The 25234-nt window shown below is 42.4% G+C and overlaps 1 protein-coding gene across 1 annotated transcript in view; it reads left to right on the forward strand.

Moving 5' to 3' along the window:
* gpd1c (glycerol-3-phosphate dehydrogenase 1c) overlaps positions 1-15719 on the forward strand; it is a 38876-nt gene extending 23157 nt beyond the window's left edge. The window contains exons 5-8 of the mRNA XM_078538493.1: positions 2517-2629; positions 6601-6834; positions 8927-9033; positions 13406-15719. Of these exons, the coding sequence (XP_078394619.1) occupies positions 2517-2629; positions 6601-6834; positions 8927-9033; positions 13406-13502 (551 nt within the window). The 3' untranslated portion in view covers positions 13503-15719. The remainder of the gene's footprint in view (positions 1-2516; positions 2630-6600; positions 6835-8926; positions 9034-13405) is intronic.
* Positions 15720-25234: the final 9515 nt, after the last annotated feature.

Raw genomic sequence — 25234 nt, forward strand, 5'->3', positions numbered from 1 at the left:
GCTATGAGAATGTGAGAATGTTATCGTTTTATTGGGAACGGAATTGAATACAAAGGTCGGAGGGTTATGCTTCAGTTATACAGAACATTGAGACCACATCTGGAGTACTGTACACCTTATTTAAGGAAGGATGTAAATGCGTTAGAAGCAGTTCAGAGATGGTTTACTAAACTAATACCTGGAATAGGTGGGTTGTCATATGAGGAAAGGTTGGAGAGGTGAGGCTTGTATCCACTGGAGTTTAGAAGAGTAAGAGGCGACTTTTGAAACATATAAGGTCCTAAGGGATCTTGATAAGGTGGATGTGAATTCTTGATGAGCAAGGGACTGAAAAGTTATTGAACGTAGGCAGGAATGTGGAGTTGAGGTTACAATCAGATCAGCCCATTGACTTACTGCTGCTCCTAATTCATATGTTCGTATGTTTGTGAGTGGATGAATGGGTGAGTAGGCAGGTTGGTAAATGGGTAAGGTGGGTAGGTGGGCAAGTGGTTAGCTGGGTGAGTCGGATAAGTGGGTAGTTGGGTTAGGGGGATGGTCGGGTTGGGGGTTTGGGTAGTCGGGTGGTTGGGGGTGTCAGTTGTGTAGTTATCCAGGTGTTAGACTAGGTTTTTATCTGTCTAACATTTCTTGAGTAACTATTCTGGTAAGTTCCACGGCACTATCCAAAGTCTCTGACTCTTAACTCAGAGTTAGAGACATCTGGGGAGGGTCCAGGACAGCAAGGGAATTGCCCATCGAAAGTTTAACCTTCCCAAGCAATTCCCAGGTTGATCTGCTTGTGGGACTTCCGCGGGATCCCGACACGCATCTTCGTTGTACATCCGGACTCCGACGATCCAGCAACTGGAAAAACTTATAAAATAACTCCAAGATCTCTTCTAGACCAACTGGATGTTAATGTCAAAATATGAGAACAGGAAATCGATCCTTATCAGTCTATGTACTCAGCTCTTTGCTGGATTAACTAACTGAAGCATTAGGGAATGCGTTTTTTATTTGTTTGGAACATGAGACTCTGAGTAGACCGTTAAGCACTTTGAGCATGTTATGCCATTCAGTTAGATCATGGCTGATCATTATCTTAACTCAATTTTCCCACCTTGGTTCCATATGGCTTAATACTGTAACCTAAGAGGAAGCTATCAATCTCAGTTTTTAAATTTTCAATAGACCTAGCTGGCCACAAACATTTTAGGGAGGGGAAAACCTATAAGCGATTTTTATTTGAAAAGTAAAGTGATAATTTCTCATGGATCCTGGTTTTAGTATCAAAAACCTACAAATATGAGCTCTGTAGTGATGTATGGGATTTTTATACAAGAAATAATGCAATACATTCTCTTCGGCCTGGTTTTGGTGTCAAAACTCTATGGGTTCTGTGGTGACTTTTTTATTCGTTCATGGGATGTGGCCAGCATTTATTGCCCACCCTTAATTGTCCTTGAGATGGCGGTGGTGAACTGCCTTCTTGAACTGCTGCAGTCCATGTGGTGTAGGTACACCCATAGTGCTGTTAAGGAGGGAGTTCCAGGATATTGACCCAGCGACAGTGAAGGAACGCAATATATTTCCAAGTCAGAATGGTGAGTGGCTTGGAGGGGATCTTCCAGGTGGTGTTGTTCCCATGTGTCTGCTGCCCTTGTCCTTCTAGATGGGGGGGGGGGGAGAGAGAGGGTGGGGAGAGGGGAAGGAGGGGGGTGGGGAGAGGGGGAGGAAGTGCAGGAGCGGGCGCAGGCATGTGTGCCTCCGATCAGCGCCCCCGATTGGGGGTGCACTGCCATTTTACGTGGGCGGGACAGTTAAGGCCCGCTCAGCTCAGCATGCACGCGAAAGAGCACACTGATCTCCCTGAAGCTAAGTGCTGCCTCAGGGAGATCAGCTCCAAATTTAATACTGTTTTTAAAAAAAAAAATGATAGCAAGATTTGCCTGACATGTCCCCTCATGTGACACTATTACGAGTTGGGACATGTCCATCACTTTTATTGAAACCTTTAATTAAATATTTTAAAACCCTCTTCAAACCTCATCCCGCCCATGGATGAGGTTTCATGCTTTTTCTTAAGCCCGCTAGGGCTTCCGGCCTGCCCGCCAACCCTAAGATTGGATGGGCAGATCCATTAATGATGACTGCTTTCTAAACGGCCTCAGTTGGCCGTTGACAGGTCGGTGGGCACACAGCTGATTCGGCTGCACCCCTGCCGACCTAAAAATGGAAATGACGCAGGGTGACATTGGGTGGAACTCCTGACATCATCCCGCGTCATTTTACACATGAGCGGGCCCTGCCCCTGCTTGCCAACCAGATGATCTTACCCTAGGTCACGCATTGTTGCGAAAAACTGGAAAGTAGCATTGAATTTGTTTATTGCAAGAGAATTCTGTGAGCTGATTAAATGTTCAGTACTTACAGTGGTGTTTTTGCTTTTCATGGTCAGTTGTGTGACTTTTACAGTGGCAGTAAATTTTAAATTCAGTTAATTAGATTAACTAAATAAGTCATTTTTTAACCAGGCAGCAAAAATGTGCAAAATGGAAACATTTTCAAAGAGCTCTTGCAGACATCCAATTTTCGGATAAGTGTAGTGAAGGATGTGAATACTGTGGAACTATGTGGAGCACTAAAGGTAAGAAAATATATTGAAGTTTGGAACCTTTAGGAAGAATTTTAATCCTCCTCCTAGCATTGGCCCATTTATGTGTGGGTGGCCAAATGTTCTGGCCTTGGGTCTCACCAGTGCTACTCATTATCAAACCACTAAGAGGTACATGATAGTGACATAGCTATTTTTCATTTCTGTACAAATTACAATGGGCAACTTGGTGATATGGAGATCAAATCTATGCCATCCTTCCCTGCCACCATTTTGCAGTGTTCCACCATAAGCCTTCAGTGATTAGCCATCTCTGAGGGGCGAAGGAGATAAACTGGGTCTCGCATTTGAACTGACTTCCAGTATACAGGCCTGGTGCTGGATGTTTGGAACTAAGTCCACCCTCAGTGGCACACTCAATAATCTAATATTTAAACCAGGCAAGTCTGAAATATCCCAGGGCACTGTTGTTGATTAAGGAAATAGATTTCTGGATTCTAAAGGTATCAAGGGTATGGGGAGAGAGACAGGTGTATGGGGAGGATAGACAGGTATGATGTTGAGATAAAGGATCAGCCATGATCATGTCATATATCATATATCTGCTTAGTGGTGGAGCAGGCTTGAAGGGCCGACTGGTCTACTCCTCCTATTTTCTATGCTTCTATGAGTTAGTTTGTGGTATTAATGGAATCTGGAGGAAGAGGTTTTTCTCACTTGGCTCCAGATAACCCTGCAAAACAATATCCTAATGAGTTGAGTGGTGTTAGTTGGATGTACAATGGGAAGCTTACTATGTTTTGTATCTAAGCTTCCTACACTTGCATAAGCTGGATGTAAATGCACTCTTTTATAGGGGAAACAGAAACTATAAAAATGTAGATAGGAGCAGGAGTGGACTTTTTAGCCCTTTGAGCCTGTTCTGCCATTCAGTGAAATCATGGCTGATCTGCATCCTACCTCAAAAATATCCTGTCTTTGCTCTACATCTCTTAATACCTTTGGATAACAAAAATACATCAATCTCAGATTTAAATTTAACAATTGATTTAGCATCAATTGCTATTTGTGGAAGAGAGTTCCAAACGTCTACCGCCCTTTACGTGTGGAAGTGTTCCCTAATTGCACACCTGAAAGGTCTGGTTCTAATTTTTAGACTATGCCACCTAGTCCTTGACTCCCCAACTGGTCAAAATTGAGTAGATAGAGAGAAAATAACTGTTTCTCTTAGTATCTTAAACTTGGATTAAGTCACCCCTTAACCTTCTAAATTCCAGGGAATACAACCCTAGTTTGTATAATCTCTCCAAGCAGCTTAACCCTTGGAGTCCACGTACCTTTCTGGTGAACCTATACTGCACTCCCTTCAAGGCCAATCTATCTCTCCTAAGGTCTGGCACCTACAATTGTACACAGTATTCCAGGCGTGGTCTAGTGCTTTGTATAGCTGAAACTTGACTTGTACCCCCGTGTACTCTCTTCCCCTAGATATAAAGGGCAGCATTCCATTAACCCTTTTGATTATTTTTGTAGCTACTCATGACTGGGTCTCCAAGTCTCTTTGGACTCCCAGTCTTTGTAGCTTTTCATCATTTAGAAAAGGATAAACTTTTCTATCCTTTTTTAAAATCCAAGTGCATGACCTCACATTACCTACATTTAAATCAATTTGCCTCAGTTTTGCCCATTCATTTAACCTATCAATATCTTTTTGTAATGTTACATCTCCCTCAATATTGCTCATAACACTACCTAATTTTGTGCCATCAGCAAATTTGGATATTGGCTTTCTATCCCATCATTTAAGCTGTTAAACCCCAACAGAGATCCTTTTAAGGACACCATTAGGCACGTCCTGTCAATTACAGTACCAGAGTATTATTCCTGCATTCTGTTTCCTACTGCTCAGCTAATTTCCTAATCACACTTCAACTTCAGCTAACAGTCTGTTATGAGACACTTTATCAAATGCCTTCTGGAAGTCCATATAAATGACACCCCTTCTTTAGTCATCTCCTATGGCTTGGTTTTGAGACTCTTGAACGTGGCAATGGGTTTGCAAACATGCCACATGCCTGACTGGTCAAACATAGGACTTGGGGTAAAACAGTTTTTTAAAATTAAATTACTATATTGAAAAATAATTTGCACTGCAATGCAAATTGCAATACTTACAGCAATAGTCCTGACTATCTCTGCTTTTACAAAAATTAGATCCAAAATCTGATGTTGTACAGATATTTTTAAAAGTTTGATTGCAGGAGATGCTCCATCAGCATCCAAAAAGCCATTGAGTATATTTTGCATGTAGACATTGACCTCTACCCAAAATATTAACTTAGTGAGTCTAACAGCGTCTTAAAGATAAATTAAAGTTGTGATTAAATGCTTTCTAGAATTGGATATACTTGTGAAACATAACCTGTCTTTTCTCCTTTCAGATGGAGACTGATCTGCTGTGTATTTCGAGCATTTTCTGTTGCCTGGTGTTTGATTTTGATATAAATACAAAAAATGCTGCAAATACTCAACAGGCCTGACAGCATCTGTGGAGAGAGAAACAAGAGTTAATGCTTCAGGGTGGTGAACTATCTTCAGAACAGGGAATGGACCAGCATGATGCCACCACCAAACACATCTTCCCTTCACCCCCACCCGGCGGCATTCCGTAGGGATCGTTCCCTCCAGGACATCCTGGTCCACTCCTCTATCACCCCCTACAACTCAACCCCCTCCCACGGCACCTTCCCATGCAACCGCAGAAGGTGCAACACCTGCCCCTTTACTTCCCCTCTCCTCACTGTCCAAGGGCCCAAACACTCATTTCAAGTGAAGCAGCATTTCACTTGCGCTTTCCTCAATTTAGTCTACTGCATTCATTGCTCCCAATGCAGTTTCCTCTACATTGGAGAGACCAAACGCAGACTGGGTGACCGCTTTGCAGAACACCTTCGGTCTGTCCGCAAGCATTACCCAGACCTCCCTGTCGCTTGCCATTTCAACACTCCACCTTGCTCTCATGCCCACATGTCCGTCCTTGGCCTGCTGCATTGTTCCAGTGAAGCTCAACGCAAACTGGAGGAGCAGCACCTCATCTTCCAACTGGGCACTTTACAGCCTTCCAGACTGAATATTGAGTTCAACAATTTTAGATCATGAACTCTCTCGTCCATCCCCACCCCCTTTCCGATTCCCCCCCCGCCTCACTTTTTTTCCCAATAATTTAAATGAATTTTTCTTTTCCCACCTATTTCCATTATTTTTAAGTGTATTTCCATCCATCGTTTTATCTCTACCTTTTAGCCTTTTTCGATTCCTTCACCCTGCTCCACCCCCACTAGGGCTATCTGTACCTTGCTTGTCCTGCTTTCTACCCTTAATTAGCACATTCCTTAGATAATATCACCACAATCAACGCCTCTTTGTCCTTTTGTCTGTGACATCTTTTGGTTATCTCCACCTATCACTGGCCCTCTATCCAGCTCTACTTGTCCCACCCCTCCTTAAACCAGTTTATATTTCACCTCTCTTCTATTTTTACTTCGTTCTGTTAAGGGTCTTTCGGACTCGAAACGTTAACTGTGTTCCTCTCCGCAGATGCTGCCAGACCTGCTGAGTTTTTCCAGGGATTTTTGTTTTTGTTCCACAGGGTGTCACCTGCTCTGCTGACCTACACCAAATCATGTTAATCCACCTTTCATGCCCTTGCTGATCCACATTGGCTCCCCATGTCCCAAAATCTCACATAAAATTGTCGCCTTTATGTTTGAACTTCTCATTGGCCTTACTCCTCCCTATCTTTGTAACCTTCAACTGACCCCTGATGAGAGCAGTTTTTCTTTGAATTGTGATTGTTCTTTGAAGGAATCAACATTGGGTGTGAGACTATTTGCTATGCATAAATGTGCCACCTTAATAATAGTTAATAAAAACTTGTATAACATTGTTATCTTGAATGTGAAGCTGCATCATCTTCATAGAATGACACTGACACTCTTTGACAGAATATTGTTGCTGTTGGTGCCGGCTTCTGTGATGGCCTGCTCTGTGGAGATAACACTAAAGCTGCAGTGATTCGCCTGGGTTTGATGGAAATGATTGCATTTGCAAAACTCTTTTGCAAAGGAACAGTGTCTGAGACAACCTTCCTGGAAAGCTGCGGCGTTGCAGATGTTATTACAACTTGCTACGGTGGACGAAATCGCAAAATTGCAGAAGCTTTCGTAAAAACAGGAAAGGTTATTAATTTATTGTGTACTCTATTAAAACATTTTTTTTTAAAAGAAATACATGCAGATTCCAGATAACTAAATGCAGCATGTAAATGGACCATATAGAACAGAAGATTCCCAATCTTTGAGCTGGCTGCTCTCTGTTGGAGTGGCAGTAAGGGTGTGGTATTAGCCCTTAGGCTAAGGAGGGGAATTACATTTTGATCAGGATTCCTTCCAGTTGTTATACACTGACTCCTGTGTGAAGTGTGTGCATGTGGATGTTTGAATGTGGATAGGGGCTTGCCAATAGAGTTCCTTCCCATAGTCAAATAGCCTGTCAGTGTTCAACCATCTAGGCAAATGTAAAGAATGGCTAATTAAGCAAGATACCAGTGCCAGTAGAATGGCATGCCAGTCAAAATTGACACCTTCAGAAGGAAAGGCTTGTGAAAGAAAACATGAGAGACAGCTTTAAACATTTGCAGCTTAATTTATATACAAGTACTGCTTTTATAGTATATTTCACAACCACCAGATGTCCCAAAGCTCTTGCAACCAGTAAAGTACTCTTGAAGTGGAGCCACTATTATAACATAGGAACGCAGCATACAACTTATGTACAGAAAACTCCCACAAATAGCAATGTGATAATGATCAGATAATCTGTTTTTCTAATGTTGGTTGAGGAACAAATATTCACCAGGATACCAGGGATAACTTGAAATAGCTCCATCAGATCTGAGAAGGCATCAGTTTCATGTCTCATCCGAAATATGTTACCTCTTGGCAATGCAGCACTCTCACAGTATTGCACTGGATTGATTACCTTGATTTTTGTTCTCAAGTCCAGGAGTAGAATTTGGTTCTACAGAGTAGAAACGTTCATGGGACAGTAAAATAATTTGTATTCCATATATATTATATAAAGTATATCTTTTTAATGAAAAAGAGGTGTGTCGGTGAAGATACATCAGTCTGCAATAATATTCATTTAAATAAAAGCAAAATACTGCAGATGCTGGAAATCTGAAACAAAAACAAAAATTGCTGGAAAAACTCAGCAGGTCTGACAGCATCTGTGGAGAGAAAGACAGAGTTAACGTTTCGAGTCCGTATGACTCTTCAGAACTAAAGAGAAGTAAAAATGTGGTGAAATATATACTTCTGTTCTGTTGAAGAGTCATACGGACTCGAAACATTAACTGTGTTCCTCTCCGCAGATGCTGTCAGACCTGCTGAGTTTTTCCAGGTATTTTTATTTTTGTTGTGAAATATATACTATTTAAAGGGGGCTGGGACAGGTGAAGCTGGATAGAAGGCCAGTAGTAAGTGGAGGCAAAGGGGAGATTGTGAAAGATGTCATAAACAAAAGGTCAAAGGGGTGTTGATGGCGGTGATACTGGCTAAAGGAGCTGCTAATGGTGACATTAAGAATAGAAAGCAGGATGAACAAGTGACAGATGGCCCTAGTAGGGGTGGGGCGGGGGGATGGGACGGTGTGGGAGAAAAGATCGAAATAGGCTAAAAGGTGGGGACAGAACAATGAATGGAAATAAATTTTAATAATAATAGAAATAGGTGGGAAAAAATATATAAAAATTAAAAAATAAATATTTGAAAAAAGAGGTGAGGATGGAGGAGAGAGTTCATGATCTGAAGTTGTTGAACTTGATGTTAAGTCCGAAAGGCTGTAAAGTGCCTAATCAGAAGACGAGGTGCTGTTCCTCCAGTTTGCGTTGAGCTTCACTGGAACATTGCAGCAGGCCAAGGACGGCCATGTAGGCATGAGAGCAGGGTGGTGTGTTGAAATGGCAAAAGACCGGAAGGTCTGGGTCATGCTTGCAGACGGACCGAAGGTGTTCCGCAAGGTGGTCACCCAGTCTGTGTTTGGTCTCTCCAGTGTAGAGGAGACCGCATTGGGAGCAGCGAATGCAGTAGTCCAAATTGAGGGAAGTGCAAGTGAAGCACTGCTTCACTTAAAAGGAGTGTTTGGGCTCTTGGACAGTGAGTTGGGGCGGGGGGGGCGGAGTAAGGGACAGGTGTTGCATCTTCTGCATATTCATTTGTCGTATAAGGAATGACATAACAGCAATGTGTGGGTTTATTTGTTCTGCAGACCATTGGGCAACTAGAACAGGAGATGCTGAATGGCCAGAAGCTCCAAGGTCCTCAGACCGCAGTACAAGTGCACCATATTCTCAAACAGAAGAAACTGGTGGATAAGTAAGTTGAGTTTACTTGTTTCTTACTTGTGTATTAGACTTGTAACTCTTATTTTTCTCTCCTCCCTGTTGGATGCTCCAGTCCTACCTCTGGCCACATTCGCTATCACTGGCTACTTTATCAAAGGTGTTGTGATTGACTTATTTGGCCATCTCTAAAACATATTGACACTGCCAGTTTTTCTTATTCCTCAAGGGAATACTGTACTGCTGCTCTGTACTCCAGCTTCTGATGTAGTCAAGAATGGGCAGGTCAGTTCAACTGATCTTGCTGCTCATGAGTGCTAGTAAAATATTATTGTGCATAGGTCATTAAAGAATCATAAAATGGTTATAGCACAGGAGGAATCCATTTGGTCTGTTGTGTTCATGGCTTTCTGCAAGAACAACTCACCCAATCGCACTCCCCCACCGATTTCCCCATACGGCTGCAAGTTTTTCTCTCCATACAATTATCCAATTCCCTTTTGAAAGCCATGATTGAAACTGCCTCCACCACACTCTCAGGCAGTACAGTTCAGATCCTAATCACTCACTGCATTTTTTTTTTTAAAAAGTTTTTCCAAATGTCACCATTGCTTCTTTTCCAAATCACCCTAAATCGCTATCCTTTGGTTCTCGATCCTTCCATCAGTGGGAACAGTTTCTCTTCTTCCTCTCTGCCTAGATCCCTCACAATTTTGAAAACGTTTTATCAAATCTCCTCTAATCATCTCCTCTTGAAGGAGAAAAGCCCCGGCTTCTTCTGTCTTTCCACGTTACTGAATTTCCTCATCCCTGGAACAATTCTCATGAATCTTTTCTGCACCCTGTCTACTGCTTTCATATCCTTCTTAAAGAACTTGACAAAATACTCCAATTGAGACTGAACTAGTATTTTATAGAGGTTTATCATAATGTTCTTGTTTTTGAATGCAATGGCCCTATTTATAAAGCCCAGGATCCCATATGCTTTATTAACTCCTTTCTCAGTCTGCCCTGCCAGAGTCAGTGATTTGTGCTTATATACCCCCAGGTCTCTCTGCTCCTGCAACCCTATTAGAATTGTATCCTTTGTATTATATGCCCCTCCTTGTATTTCCTATCAAATAGAGCAACTGTTTTAGGCAGTGACTTTACACCGCAGAAGAAATATTTTCATAGTCTCGGTTACAGCCAGTTGTTAATTTTAGTCAGGAGGTATGAACCTTAGTATACAGCTTGAAACTGATCTCGGCTTAATTCCCATGTCTGCTCCGTTATAAGACTGCCTTTTTCCACTTTCACCCTTTAAGTGTTAAACCCTTAATCCATGTCTTTGTCAACTTGAGTGTCAACTCTCAGGTTTGCCACCATGCCTTAACACTTCACTGCTTAGATCCTCTTACGGTAAAGGTTCTGCACACCATCATCCCAGATTGTCCATTGGCTTCCCATGCTGTTACAAGTTGATGGCTTTCAAATCCCTTCATGACCTCACCCACTCTTCCTTGGGAATCTTCTAACTTAAGTTCTTGATGAACCGTTCACTCTTCCAACACTGAGTTGTTGCTTGCCCTTAACTTCAGCATTTTTGGGCGCTCATTCAGCTACTATGCTTCTACCTTGAAATTGCCTGCACAACTGCTTCTACTTTGCTATCATTTTACCTGCTTTCAAAAACCTCAAAATATTGGACTCAAAACATTAGACCTCCAATCATAACTGTCTCCTTTTTCCCTTTTCTGCTTAGCATCCACATTAATACACCTTAATGTAAAATGTTTGGAAATGTCTCCTTACAGTCGACGAACACTACAGCAATGCACATTGCTTTAATGGGTTGAATCATGTTGGAATGGGGAATCCTGCGGTTTGCCATGTTAAACTCTCTTCTGCACCCTTCACCCCAAAATGTTTTGTGGCATAACTTGCAAGAAGGACAAACTGATATTGTATTGATGTGGCTAGGGCATAAAGGCATCTGGGACCTTAGTGAAAGGCAGGGCGATAGCCCATAGCCAATGTGAATTAATACTTGAGGAATCAACCTGAGGAAGGCAATTGGGTACAAAAAGGGAAAGAAAGATTGGATAAGAGAGAATAAAGAGACAAAGAAAAAGTAAGAAAAAATGTAAAAATCTAATATTTGACATTTTAAAATATCAAGAACACTTTATCACCTGAAAAAATGTGACTCCAGAATTTAAATTGTTCAATTTCAGGGAGAGAAATGTTGATTGGCATTCTATTAACAATTATTGCACTGAGTAAACCCTGATTTTAAAAAAAAAAATAAATGGGATGGGGCACTGAAATATTGGGATGCTATTTGCACAAAGCAAACAGCAGAAATCAAGCAGCAAGTTCACAATTTGCAGCGTATCTCAATCCTCTAAAATTACAGGGCAATTTGCACATTAATAATGACATGCATTGCTAACATGCTGTTATTTTTGCAGCAAGATCCAGCCATTGAATCAGAATTCAAATTTCTGATTATCTTTGACAATGATCTTTTTTCATAAATTTAGAATAATATTGTAGATCTTTTTGTCAAATCTTAGATGTCACTCTTTTAGCTGATACATTAATAAATAGTTAGAAAGGAAGGATTTTAGCTCAAAATTCCACTCTGAAACATCTCCGCTAGTTAAGGCAATGAGAAGCTGCTGCCTGCAGGTCAGAAAAAATCCACTAGATACCCAGTCTGTGCAATTAGCCTCGGTGTCTTGGGATAAGGAGGAGCAAATCAGCCAGAGTTCCCTCTTTTGATCGCTCTGCTGGGCAGTGATCTATGCTAGAAACAAACACCTGCAAAGGACAGCCTGAGCTCAGCCATGATCGCCACACCATTCACGTCCATATCACCACTTGCTGTTGTCAAATCACCTGATGACAGTTGCTCTCTAGCCTTAAAAATGTAGAATAGCCTCTTGGACAAGTTTACACAGGGCACATTTCCAGGTGACTTTGGACTCATCAGGTGGTATTTTTACATACTTGACCTGGGAACAAGTGGGTCAGAAAGCCACAAAGAACCCAGAACTCGGAACTCCCCTGCACACTCTGCAGCTTTAACTCCACAGTGTGCATGGGCACCACTGATTCCCTGCCCAGTAGCCAGCCTGAATTACAGGTTGAACTTTCAGTCAGGCGGGGGCCAGCCATTGAAGGCAGTAGGGTGAGTGTCGATCAAAGTGAGCTGCCGATCCCAGGGTCGGGAGGGAATGGTGGTTGAAGGCCTTGGATGAGGAGAGGCCTGGGGTAGGGGGGCAAGGGTGAGGTAGGCCTGGGGGTTTCACAGGGGATGGGGATCAGAGGTTTGAATAGGATAATGTAGTGGGACCTTTGGTGAAAAAGGAGACCTTGGGTCAGGGGAGGGGTAAGGAAGGTGCAGTTGACCCCAGAAACTCCTCAGACAGGCACCAGGGTCCAGGAGGTATGTGTAAAAGCATTCACTTCCTGAATCTGCTAAATGCTTGCCTCAGTGAAGTTGCACAGGTTTCCTAATGCTTTAAAACTTGGTAGTTTCGTCAAGGTGAAGAGTTGGCAGATTCAGGTAGTGGGTGCCTTCCCGCTGCATGCAAACCTGGCCAGTTAGAGTTAAAATTGAAAAGTGGAATGTCAAATCAGACTCATAGCATCATTAACATATTTAAAGTCCCAACACAGGTTTGCATAGGGAATCACATTTAAGACTCTAAACCCCAACCCAAGCCAACTACACCTGCCCCCCACCTGTGTTTTTGGGTTAAAATTCCCCACAGTGTTCCCGAAGCTCTTCACCCTTGGGGCTTTCTTCGGCTCAAGTTTGGCTCGGTTTATAGATTAATTGATTGAGATAAATTGCTGCGATTGGTCAACAACTCCATTATTAGTGTAACGTGTAACTACTAGGATGGTTGATGGTAAGCTAAATCAGGCTTGATCATCTAACAATTCCGAGATTCTGCAGTTGCTGCCTGACTTGAGTATTTCCAACTTTATTTCTGCAAAAGAATGTCTTCTGCACCAGTAAATAACCTCTCGATATCAAGATCAAATTCCATATTTTTTTCTAAGAAGACTACTAAAGGGTAGCTTTATTGTAAAGAACAGTCAACTGTTGTTCTTTTGCAATACTCTCCAAAACCAAATGGAGCTTCTGGATAAAGGGCTATACTTTCTGCACTTTGGCTTTGAATGGACAAACATATAAATCAAGGTTTTTTTTCCCTGAGTTATTTATGTTAGATTGGATTCAATTTGGAGAAAAAGGTTAGAGTATTTTGTCTTGGCACACATAGAATATGTTCATCTGTACATTTATGTATTTTGTTACGTGTGCTCCTACTAAAGCAACAGATTGTTTCCCTGCCCCCAATTTCCTTGACCTAGCACAAACCCTTTTGTTTTTTACTTTCTTGTTATAGGTTCCCTTTGTTCACTGCAGTGCATCAGATTTGCTATGAAGGCAAGCCAGTGAAAGAATTGATAGTCTGCCTGCAGAGTCACCCAGAACACATGTAAAATGATGGATTATATACAGTGTTCCTCTTGCATGGGGCTAATACTTAATAACCACGTGTGGATCACCAACTAGAAGAGATCATGCTTGACTAGCTATGAAGTAGATTGTGTGACATCAATCGGTCATATCAGTAAGTGAGCCTGACCTTCAATGGAGGTTCCATTGTATTGTCAGTTAATGTTTGCAATATTGAGACGGACAGCAACAAATTTACAGTTAAAAATACCTTAGTGGCAAGGGCTTAAAGTACTTAATGAGTGCCTATTCACGATGGAAATACTATAGAAGATGGTTTGCATGCATATTGGCATGAAGTTTGGGCAAACGTTTATGCATAAACTAATTTAGTTATTCAGTGTTGATCTAGATGCTCATGGAAGGTCTGGCATCACTAATTGTATTGCTTGAGTACAACCCAAATCTTTTCAATATCTTTTTTTAAAAAATGCCAATTTTAATCATTTTTAACACGGTCTGTGAAAATCCACAATTTTAAGACATCGTTGTCTATTATTACAAGCATGTTTACTGTAATTAATTGCACACCTTGCTTATTCTAGGTTTTAACAGAGAAGTAAAAACCATTTCTTCAGGTGAGGATCAATTAGACTTTCTCAGTTGAGAGCAGTTTTTTGTTACTTTGTTCTTGATTTGTTAGGTGGTAATGGAGTGTCTGTTCTTAATGGTAGGACTCGCACTTCTGAACCAGAAAGTCATGGGTTCAAGCCCCAGCCTAGAGATTTGAGCACATTATCTGGACTGACACTTCATTGCAGTACCAGGAAAACTTTTAACAGATGAGACTACATTTCAAAAAAAGCATTTAATTGGCTAGATAGCACAGTCCCAAAGTCATGAAGGACATTATATAAATGCATGTTATTTCTTTGATTTCCTCTTGGCTGTTCTGAAAGTATTGCTGCATGTTCTTTCTTTTCAACCTGTACCATTGGCAGACTTACTGCTGATCGAGCATGCTCTGTTCCTTTGAATCAATGGGTAACCAGTGGGATATGATTGTGGGTGCCCACATGTCAGTATTATGCATCTGTATGACTCGAGGGGTATTGACTAGACACATGCCCCTTGCATCTTCCAATCATTTGATTTTAGTTCAATATGGGGAGCGGTGGGGGTCATGGCTCTTGCAAACTTAAGCCTGGGTATGCTTTTTTCAGACTGTACAGGAAAGGGACAAAGGGCACTTTGCACTTTCTCATCTTTATTAACAAGGAGCCCAAATATGAGGTTACTTACTTTTGTGGCCTATAAACGTTCTAACAACAGATCCCCTTTACAATTCGGAGCTCCTAAGAATGTGACAGAAGACTGACTCCTGTCTATTTGGAAAATCCAGAACCAAGCTGCGAGGTGAATTTCTGGCAATCACTGTTGGAAAGGGAGGGTTCTGTCCTGTTGCTGGGAATTTTGAAAGGTCTGCTGATCCCGCAAGGTGCATGTCTCTTGTGTTAACTTCATGTTTGCACCTTGATTTGGCAGTAGAGCTGGCAGGTGCTGTGTAGGTTCCAGTTCCTTCATTCAGATGCCCATTGTATAGATGATGTGGAAACTGCAACTTGCTGCTGGTATGGTGTTATCTGGCGGCTGGGTACAAAGGTGAAATCTCTCACATCCAGGGTCTACCATAACTGGCTTTTAGGGAGGCAAATGGGTAGCTGTAAGATGACATACCTGTTGCTGGAAGTTCAGAACCAGGTCAACCTTATGTGGTGTAATTGACAATTTGATACTTGAGTCCAGGCAGGCTCCAGGCAGTACTCCAAGACGTCATCGATTGGATCAGTCAGCCTGAATCACTAATAGAACCTTGACTTGTTGCTGACGGCTGTGATAACCTTGCAAGCCAGTTCCCTAATTCTGACCCTGGCTGGACAAGCAATGGGAAGCTTGCGTGAGGTGTGACGATAGAGTGCAAATTCTAGCTAGTTAAACTCCAGCAGCACCCTACACACTTTTTGGGGAACTCTAAGCCTTGATTCTGCCATCCTACAGTTAAGCTCTATTTGACATGATTTCTGTTTTATCCTTTTGCCGTTTCCCGTCATTGCTATCTCCTTCTCTCCTTGTATTTTTTCATATACGGTTGAGACTTGCTTCACAACCACATCTCTGGCATTGCTCCATCTTGTATTCTCCACTCAAGCATTTTACAGGTCATTCTCTTTATTTTCCTGTGTGTTTTTTTTACCATTTTTAAAAAAAAATCCTATTCATCTGTAATATTTGCCAGCCCTGAGGAAGAAACTTTAGACCTGAAAGATAAATGGAGTGACTTCTGTTTCCCCACAGCTGCTGTCTGATTTGACCACTTGAGTATTTCCAACCTTTTTTTTTCTGTTTTAATTTTCAGATTTCCAACGTCAGTTTTTCTTTCTGCACCTAAGCACTCTTGATTTGGGTAAACCGGGTGTGCTGTCAATACCAGACAAGCAGAAACTCTACTTGCTTAGATTTCTCATTGGCTTGAATTCAAGACTCAAAAATGGTGGTAGTTTTTTTTTTTCAAAAGCCTGAAACCTCAGCTGAACGATGATGGGTTTCTGTATGGGTCAGACGCCCAGCTGACCAAACAAAAAAATTACATTCACTCTCCTTTATTCTCCATTTATACTGTATTCTGAGTTGAAATGGTTTGGAAATGAATTAAGTCTCTATCGTTACAGGTATACCATGAGAATTTTAACACTCAAAAAAGGGATGAGTTTGGCTTGGGGGATGTCAAGTGTTGAACATCTGAAGCTCGACTCCAATTCGAAAACTTCTGGCTTTAACAGAGGCAGAATGGGAGGGGGTGGGGAGCGCGGTGGTGATCAATCCGCTCTCTGGGAGTCGGTTGGCCATTTAAATGTTATAATGAGGCCGAGTGCCTCAGATTTAGTTTTAATTTTAAATTTCACACAGGCCAGCCAGGTTTTCTAGAAAGCACAGCAGCTAAAAGGAGGCAAGGACTGATTGATCCAGTAAGTGCCTTTTCAAAAATCTTCCCACTTATGGTCCTGCTTATCTGCACCAAAACCACCTACCACTCTGCTCCCCACACACCCATCCACCTACCCGTGATCAAACAATGCCTCCATAATAATCTGATCTCTCACCAACCAGAGTGTTCCAAATCCTTCCTCAGTCACACTCAATATGTCACTGGCTGTGATCGATCTCTCTCCCTCTCTCTCTCTCTCCCTTCTCTCCGTTCCCAGGCTGCAGCCCAGTGCCACAAAGTGAGCCAGCCAGCCTTCCTGCATCTTAACCTGACTCTTCTCCAGCTGCAGCCAGAGACAAAAATGTGGGCCTGAGGCAAAACCATTTTTCCATCTTTCCTGCAAAAAGCAGCTCCTTCCTACTTTCAAGTTAATATCAGGCTACTGTGTTTGAATTGATAACTGAAATAATGCTAATGGAGTCTGAAAGCTATTTTAACCCAGTTAACCCAACAGGTGGTTGGACTTTTAAAATCACTCAGGTTACCTACCCACTTGGAACGGCCATGAACTGACTTAGCATATTTATCCTCCTGTGCTGAATAGGTAGCATGGAGACCTACCCAAAACTGTTGGGTTCCTCTGTTTAATGGCCCGTAACTTCCAAGCTCCCCAAAGATGTTCTGGGGAATTCCTCTGGGAATTTCCAAGGTTAAGGGTTTGCACGGCAATTGCTCAGAAGTGCACACTTCCTCTGGACAATTGCATTGTGCTGGGAGCCATTTGTATATGTGGTTTGAATTACAAACTTCAGATGGTTCTGCCAGTGTTATACCAGTACTTACTCAGAAAAAGTTAGACTAACTTCTGAGTAACTATTGTAAAGACCCAGACCAACCTCACGGAACTGATCCCACTGGACTCACCCCGCCCCCGACCTGCGACATCTGACACCGACCTCCGATCCAACCCTGGACCTTGGACCCCCCCCCGGCCAAATCCTATCCACTTACCTTAGACACTTGCCTTCCCCCAGCCTGGCAATTTCCCTGGCCCTTTAAACTTACCTGCTTTATGTCATTAAGTGGCATAAAAATGGGGGCACGGCCTATTTGAATCTGCTGCCGCTACACTTCGTTGGGCCTGCGAGGAGTCTTTCGATGCAGGCCCAAGCTGCTCCGGCGAACGGAAGTGTCAATGTAATTTTCAAGACCAGGTAAGCAGGTATTTATTTCTCCTAATTCCTGCGGCCCAGCACTTCCCGATGCTAGTCAAAAGTTATGGCCCAATATGTATGTTTGGTCCTGAGGGCACCTTCGGGTCATGAGCAGGAAGCCACAGGTGAAGACGGGGGAAGAAAACCCAGGGTTAGATGAGACTTTTTTTAACCTGCCTCACACAGGAGTGTGCCTCCAGGCACCACAGGATATCTTGGACCTCCCCTGCTATAGATTTGTTCTGACCACCCTCCCCCAACCCCCACCCCCCATGTTCAAACGACTACCCATCTACCCAAAACTGGTCCACAGATAAAATCTGTCCTCTTTTGTCCCTCAGCTTTACACACTGACTTCAGACGTCTGCGTTGGCACTTCAGATTACAACAGCAGGTGTCTTGTTTGCATAGGGACATCAGATCACAAAACACTAGCAGCTTTGAGTCAAAGCATGTCTGCAACAGTCTGCTGGTGCTGTGGAATTTGCAAGGTTTATAGTGTGGCTCAGGTTCCAGAGTACATAACAGACCCAGAGTTCATGAATTGTGATGGAAAATAGAAATGCTGAAAGTGCACAGCAAACATGACAGCATTCAAAGAAACAAAAACAAACGGAGGGAACATCTTGTTCAACTGATTATAGGTGGGCATTAGAGGAAGAAAGGGCGAGAATAAAAAGAGTAGAGATATGCTAAATACTATCATAAAAACAAAAAGCTAAAAGCTACTGCGGATGCTGGAAATCCAAAACAAAATAAAAACAGAATTACCTGGAAAAACTCAGCAAGTCTGGCAGCATCGGCGGAGAAGAAATCAGTCAACATTTCGAGCCCTCATGGCCCTTCCCCCAGCCTGGCAATTTCCCTGGCCCTTTAAACTTACCTGCTTTATGTCATTAAGTGGCATAAAAATGGGGGCACGGCCTATTTGAATCTGCTGCCGCTACACTTCGTTGGGCCTGCGAGGAGTCTTTCGATGCAGGCCCAAGCTGCTCCCTGCTGAAGGGCCATGAGGGCTCGAAACGTTGACTGATTTCTTCTCCGCCGATGCTGCCAGACTTGCTGAGTTTTTCCAGGTAATTCTGTTTTTATTTTGTTTTGTGCTAAATACTATCATTGTGAGCTTGGAGACAAAATTTGAACTGGACAGAAGTGAAAAGTGATTTTATATACTTAGTTATTAGGAAATTGTGCGTGATCTCTCCTGGTGGTCTGTACAGGCCAATGAAAAAATCTTGTTACAACTGCCTCCTGAGACACTGGGGAAACCCTCACTGGATCACTTCTTTACAATTGAACCTTTCATTTTGATTTGATGTGAAAACCCTTGTTTCTGAGACTAATGTATTATCCTATTTGTTCAAAATAAATTATCTGAAGAGGAAGAGGCCCCATTTTCTTGAAAACAAATATGCTGTATTGTTAATGACTTGCTGCACCAGGGTGTGGAAAGATGCAGATATTTAAGCATCTTTCTACACTTGTCTCAGAAATGACCATATTGAGAAGCAGAGCCTAATGTAAGTGAGGCAGCTAGAAAATTAGTTATCAAAAGCAACACTCGCAATTTAACCAGGCTGAAAAGGCGTTCAAATCTCTTTCTCGAAAGGCATTGTATGATTTGAGATAGAAAAATAATTGTGTAAATGGTAGAGAAGAAGAAAATATTGCACTAAATTTTTAAAACTTATTTCGACTACCTCTCCTGCAGGGAGTTATTCTTTGCACCTCCTGGATTATGGCTTTGATGAAGCCCAGAGACCCACTGATATCTTGCCCATGTGGCCACTATTCAAGTTGAGTGTCAATAGATATGACTACAGAGACAGTTGTTGTTGAACCTGATATTGTCTCTACACAGTATGTGTGCACACACCCAGTTTCAGCACTGGTGGTGCCATTTTTCTGCCCCATTGACCCAATAGTTCTGAGACTAATTTGTAGTGCTGACATTGCCAGCCTGGCACAAGACAATACAAATGGGGAATCAAACTTGAGACTTGCATATAAACAGAAATTGCTGGAAATGCTCAGCAGGTCTTGCAGCATCTGTGGAGAGAGAAAGAGTTAATGATTCAAGTCCAACATATTCTTTGGAACTTCTTCGGGGCTTTTTGCATGTTCTGTATGATCAGCTGCTCAGTAGGTAAACTTGGCAGATGGTAAAAAGTTAATGAAGGTGGTAGACTCCAAAGCTGACAGGATAAGCTTCAGCAGGATTTGAATATACTTTCTTTAGGAGGACTGAGTAACTCAACAGTTTTTGTTTGTAGAACCATAGATAAAATCTTGCCCAGACTGATGGGATTATTGTCATTGAAAGTCTCCAGTCTAACTGAGATTAGTTTATCGAGTCCAGTCCCTCATGGGCATGAGTTATAAACATCGACATTCTCATAATGCTAAAATTTAACCAAAAGAAAAGGTTTGACAAAAGAGAGCGAAAAACAAGTCTACTTTTAAATTCGGTTCCTTCAAAACAAAGCCATATTGCCTAGAATCGATTGAGGTTGTCTAATAACTTAGTGATGGTAAATGCAGTGATGATGTGCTACTAAATCATTTGGATCAGAAAGATCCTAAGATGCTCTTGTTGAGTTTTGAGACAACAACAACAACTCCCCCTCCTAATTGAGAGGTTATAGGGGGGTGGGGGGGAGACAACAATTTGCCTTGGTATCCTTATGGCATTGACTCAACAATAACCTGCTCATCGAGGTTCAGTTTGGGTCCCACCATGGTCACTTGGCTCCAAACCTCATTACAGTCTTGGTCCAAACATGGACAAAAGAACTGAATTCCAAAAGAGGCACGAGAGTGACTGCCCTTGACACCATGGCAGCAGTTGACCAAGTATGGCATCAAGTAGCCCAAGCAGAATTGAAATCAATGGGAAATGGGGAAAAGTCTCTGCTGTTTTGCGTCACGCCTAGCACAAAAGAAGATGGTTGTGGTTATTGGAGGTCAATCATCTCAGCCCCAGGACATCACTGCAGTGTTTCTGCAGGGTAGTGTCCTCTGGCTGAACCAGCTTCAGCTGCTTTTCACTAACATAGAAGTGAGGATGCATACTGATGACTTCAGTGTGCTCAGTTTTGTTCACAACTCCTCATATGCTGAAGTAATCTGTGTCCACATGCAGCAAGACCTGGACAACATTTAGGCTTGGGCTGGTAAAGGATAAGTAACATTTGCACCATTCAAATGCCAGGCAATGACCATCTCCAAGATAAGACCATCTCTCCTTGATATTCAATGCATTTCCATCACTGGATGTTGATGGCAGGAAATTCATTGACCAGAAAGTTAATTGAACCAGCCATATAAATACTCCTGAATACAAGAGCAGATCTGAGGCTGCGATTGGAATAACTCGCCTCCTGACTCCCCAACGCCTGTCCACCATCTACAAGGCACAAGTTAGGAGTGTGATGGAATTCTCCCCACTTGCCTGGAGGAGTGTAGCTTCAACAACACTCAAGAAGGACAAAGCAGGTTGCTTGATCAGCACTCCATCCACCATCTTAAGCATTCGCTCCCTCCATCACTGGTATAATGTGGCAGTGCAAAGATACACTGCAATTACCTAAGGATCCTTGGACAGCACCTTCTAAACCTGCAACTTCTACCATCTAGAAGGACAAGGGCAGCAAATAAATGGGAACACTATCACCTGCAAGTTCCCCTCCAAGTTGCACACCATCCTGACTTGGAACTATATTGCCATTCCTTCACTATCCCTGGGTCAAAATCCTGGAACTCTCTCCTTACCAGCACTGGGGGTGTACCTACACCACATGGACTGCAGCAGTTCAAGAAGGTGGCATCATCGCATCCTTTAAACAAAAAAAAAATGGTAGAGAGGGGAAATAAAATTAATCATGGCTCTTGCTTCCAGTCAGGATCCATTTAACCCCTGATAGAATGACTGTGTGTGCAGACAATAAATAAGGACAGGCTTCAGCTCGACCTATTTTGCCTTGCTTATGACAAGTGAACATTAGGTTGAGTTAATGGAGAACTGCCCTTCAGCTCCCAGAAGAACAGAAATTTGTGGGAGGGGAAGGACATGATAGTTTTACTGGAAAAAAGTAATTCTAACCACAACCCTTTTGAAAAGAGCAAAAGCAAGATAGTGTAGGTACTGGAAATTCGCAATTGAAACAATGCTGGAAACAGTCATCTAGTTTAGTTGTTGAGGAAGAAACTATGTTGACATTCAGGGTTAGATGAGATAAACGGCAGCTGAAAAGGGGATGAAAGGCTATCTATGGAAGGAAATAGGGTGGTTTACAGGCAGTGTATAGGTGCAGAAAGAAATGATTAACATTTTATGACCTATCACAACTTCCTTTTACACAAAGCTTGTGTTATATTTTTAAAACAGTATGATTTATCTTTTAAACACCTTTTGAGTTGTTAATTGACACAAGACTGCTTCAGTACAGTATTTGAGAATTGTTATAATCAGAATGTTGATACACTTGTTTATGTAAAAACAATGCTCTGAAAAAGTGACAAATGTGTATAGATGAATGTGAGACCAAATGCCCCCATTGGAGAAAATGAAACACTGCCAAGTAAGTAAGGTGTGCAATTAATTCTTGATACTACTAATAAGTATATAGATGTGAAATTGTGAAAAAATTGAATTATGAATGTAAATGTAATTTATTAACTTTTTGACACTGCAAGTGGATGACTATGTAATTGTGTACCATTTCGCCAAATATGACCAATGGAATATCAAACTTTGTACACTAACATTCAAAAATAAAGATTAAAAATGTGCTGAAATGGTGACAGGAAAACTTTTTCAAAATCTCTCAAAATATACCTAATAACCCTTCATAACCAGGTACTTGTCAAGACATGGAAAGGCACAATTGATCAACCACTGCGTATTCCCTGTTTAATAAGGTGTGATTTTCAATATACTTAGTGTTTTCATAAACTTTAAAAGAATGAAAATAATGAAGGAATGAAAATAAAGTGTCTTCTGTGCTTTAAGAAAAAATGCATTTGGAGCTTTTAATGATGAAACACTGTCGCTCGCTAATTTGGTAATGTCAACTTGTTTTCTGCTGAAAGCTGTACGTGTTGGACGTGGACAAGATTATAATTGGCAGTAATGCCACCTGCAGTCCAGGGGCTTGTTAATATTTGAGGCTGGAATTTTCTCTCTATACTGTCTGAATTTCAAATGGGAAATGATTCTACAACCCATCATGTTGAATCCCTGCCCATTTTTATGTCTGTCAGACTTTCTGGGGTCACATTCTGTTGATGCTGCCCAAACAAGAATATTTAAATGAGGCAGTAATAAGATCATATGCCCAATTTCCATTGGATATGGAAATACATAGTTACAACAGGGAAATGGGTCACGTGGGCCAACTAGCCCATGTTAGTGTATACCCTGTGGAAAAATAGTTCAACTTAATCCACCTTGCCCCTTTATCCCTTCACCAACTTTCACCTATCTACCACATCTGAACTTGAATGTAAAAATAGATTCTGGGCAGAATTTTTCACTGAGCGGGTGGGCCCGCACCCATCCCACTCGAGTGTAAAATAGCATGTGATGATATCAGGCAGGTGTCCCAACGTCACCCCGCGCTTGTGCAATATTTCGATTGGCAGGCATGCGCAGGTGCCGGAGCCATGCCCGCCATTCATTAAGAGGCCAGTTAATGCCATTAAAAAAGCAGTTGACATCAATTTTACATTGTGCAATTTTGTGCTCGTTGCATGGGCAATACAGGCAGGCAGCTAGGTGACAATTTGCAAAACCTCATCCACGGGTGGGATAAAAAGGTTCAGCAGCATTGCGAGTGTGATTAGTGAGGAGTTTGGTAGATAGTTTGTTGCTGGTGACTTATTGGTACTTGGCAGCTTCATCTCTGTTCAGGGCTTAATTCTTATCATTTCCAGGCTTCATTTCAGGTCTCCTTGGTTTCTCCAAGGACCCCGGAGGATTCCGACTGTATGGACCCTTCCAGGTATCAGACAGCCTTCTCTTACTCTGGTAATGGTGATTGTGGTCTCCTCTGAGGAGGAAGAGGGGCAGAGGGGAGAGGAGGCAAGGTGTCCCATTACAGCTTGCAGGGGAGCAACCTGTGGGAGGAGAAGCACAAGGGGCACAGGGTCAGCAGGTAGTCCAAGGCATTAGGGTCTGCAGAAGACATCACTATCCTGCTGCCAGGGTTTACAGGCAGCAATGCAGCTATCTCAATATGTCAGAGGTGCTATGCCAGAGTGACTGTGAACAAATGGTTTTGTCATTTATCACCATTCACAGCATTGGTTCACTGGGCAAAGAAGCAACCTCTATTGCTGCTCTTTCACAATATAGTGGATAAATAAGGCTGGCCTGTCCAGTGTGCTGCTTGGCTATGTAGACAATGACCATCCATGCTTTGTGCTGTAAGCTGATCTTTGCTGGAACAGTCCCAACTGGGCTGGACTCATTGTTGAAGTGTGATAGCCTGCTAATGTGCTCTATTGGCCTTGGCAAGTGCAACTGGCACTGTTATCTGGGAAAAATGTGTACTTATTATGTTTCCAGAAGGCATTTGATAAGGTGCCACATCAAAGGTTACTACTCAAAATAAGAGCTCATAGGGTAAGATGTAACATATTAGCATTGATAGAGGATGGTTAGCTAACAGGAAGCCGATAACAGGGATAGATGAGGTGTGGATTAGACCACATCTAGAATACTGTGAACAGTTTTGGTTCCCTTATCTAAGGAAATATATACCGGCATTGGAGGCAGTCCAGGTTCACTAGGTTGACCCTGGGTATGGAAGGATTTTCTTATGAGGAGAGGTTGAGTAGGTTGGGCCTATACTCATTGGAGTTTAGAAGAATGAGAGGTGACCTTATTGAAACATGTAAAATTTTTAGGGGGCTTGCCAGGGTAGATGCTGAGAGGTTGTTTCTCCTTGTGGGATTACCTAGGACCAGAGAGCATAATTTCAGAGTAAGCAGGTCGCCCATTTAAGACAGAGATGAGGAATTTCTTCTCTGAGGGTGGTGAATCTGTGGGATTCTTTACCACAGAGGACTGTAGAGGCTGAGTTGTTAAGTATATTCAAGGCTGAGATAGACATTTTTAATCAATAAGGAAATCCAGCGTTAGGGGAAAAGGCAGGAAAGTGAAGTTGAGGATTATCAGACCAGCCATGATGTCATTGAATGGCGGGGCAGACTCAATGGGCTGAGTGGCCTACTTCTGCTCCTACGTCTTATGATTTTATGGCCCATTTGTCGGATGATTGGGCCTGAGATCACCTCCAACTGTGTGGGTGGAAACCCCATACCAGTGGCTCTGAAGGTCACAGTGGCCCTCAACTTCTATGCATCTGGCTCTTTCCAGGGATCAGTGGGGTATCTGTGTGGAGTCTCCCAATCAGCTGTCCACAGTTGCATCGCGCTGGTGACAGAAGATCTGTTCAGGTGCATATTGACTTCCTTTCATTTGCGTACGGACGAGGCCAGCCAGGCTGTGCGAGCCAGAGGCTTTACAGCGATTGCTGGGTTCCCCTGCATCCAGGATGCAATTGACTGCACA

Source organism: Cetorhinus maximus, chromosome 3 (assembly GCF_964194155.1).
Source record: "Cetorhinus maximus chromosome 3, sCetMax3.hap1.1, whole genome shotgun sequence".
In the NCBI taxonomy this organism is placed as follows: Eukaryota; Metazoa; Chordata; class Chondrichthyes; order Lamniformes; family Cetorhinidae; genus Cetorhinus; species Cetorhinus maximus.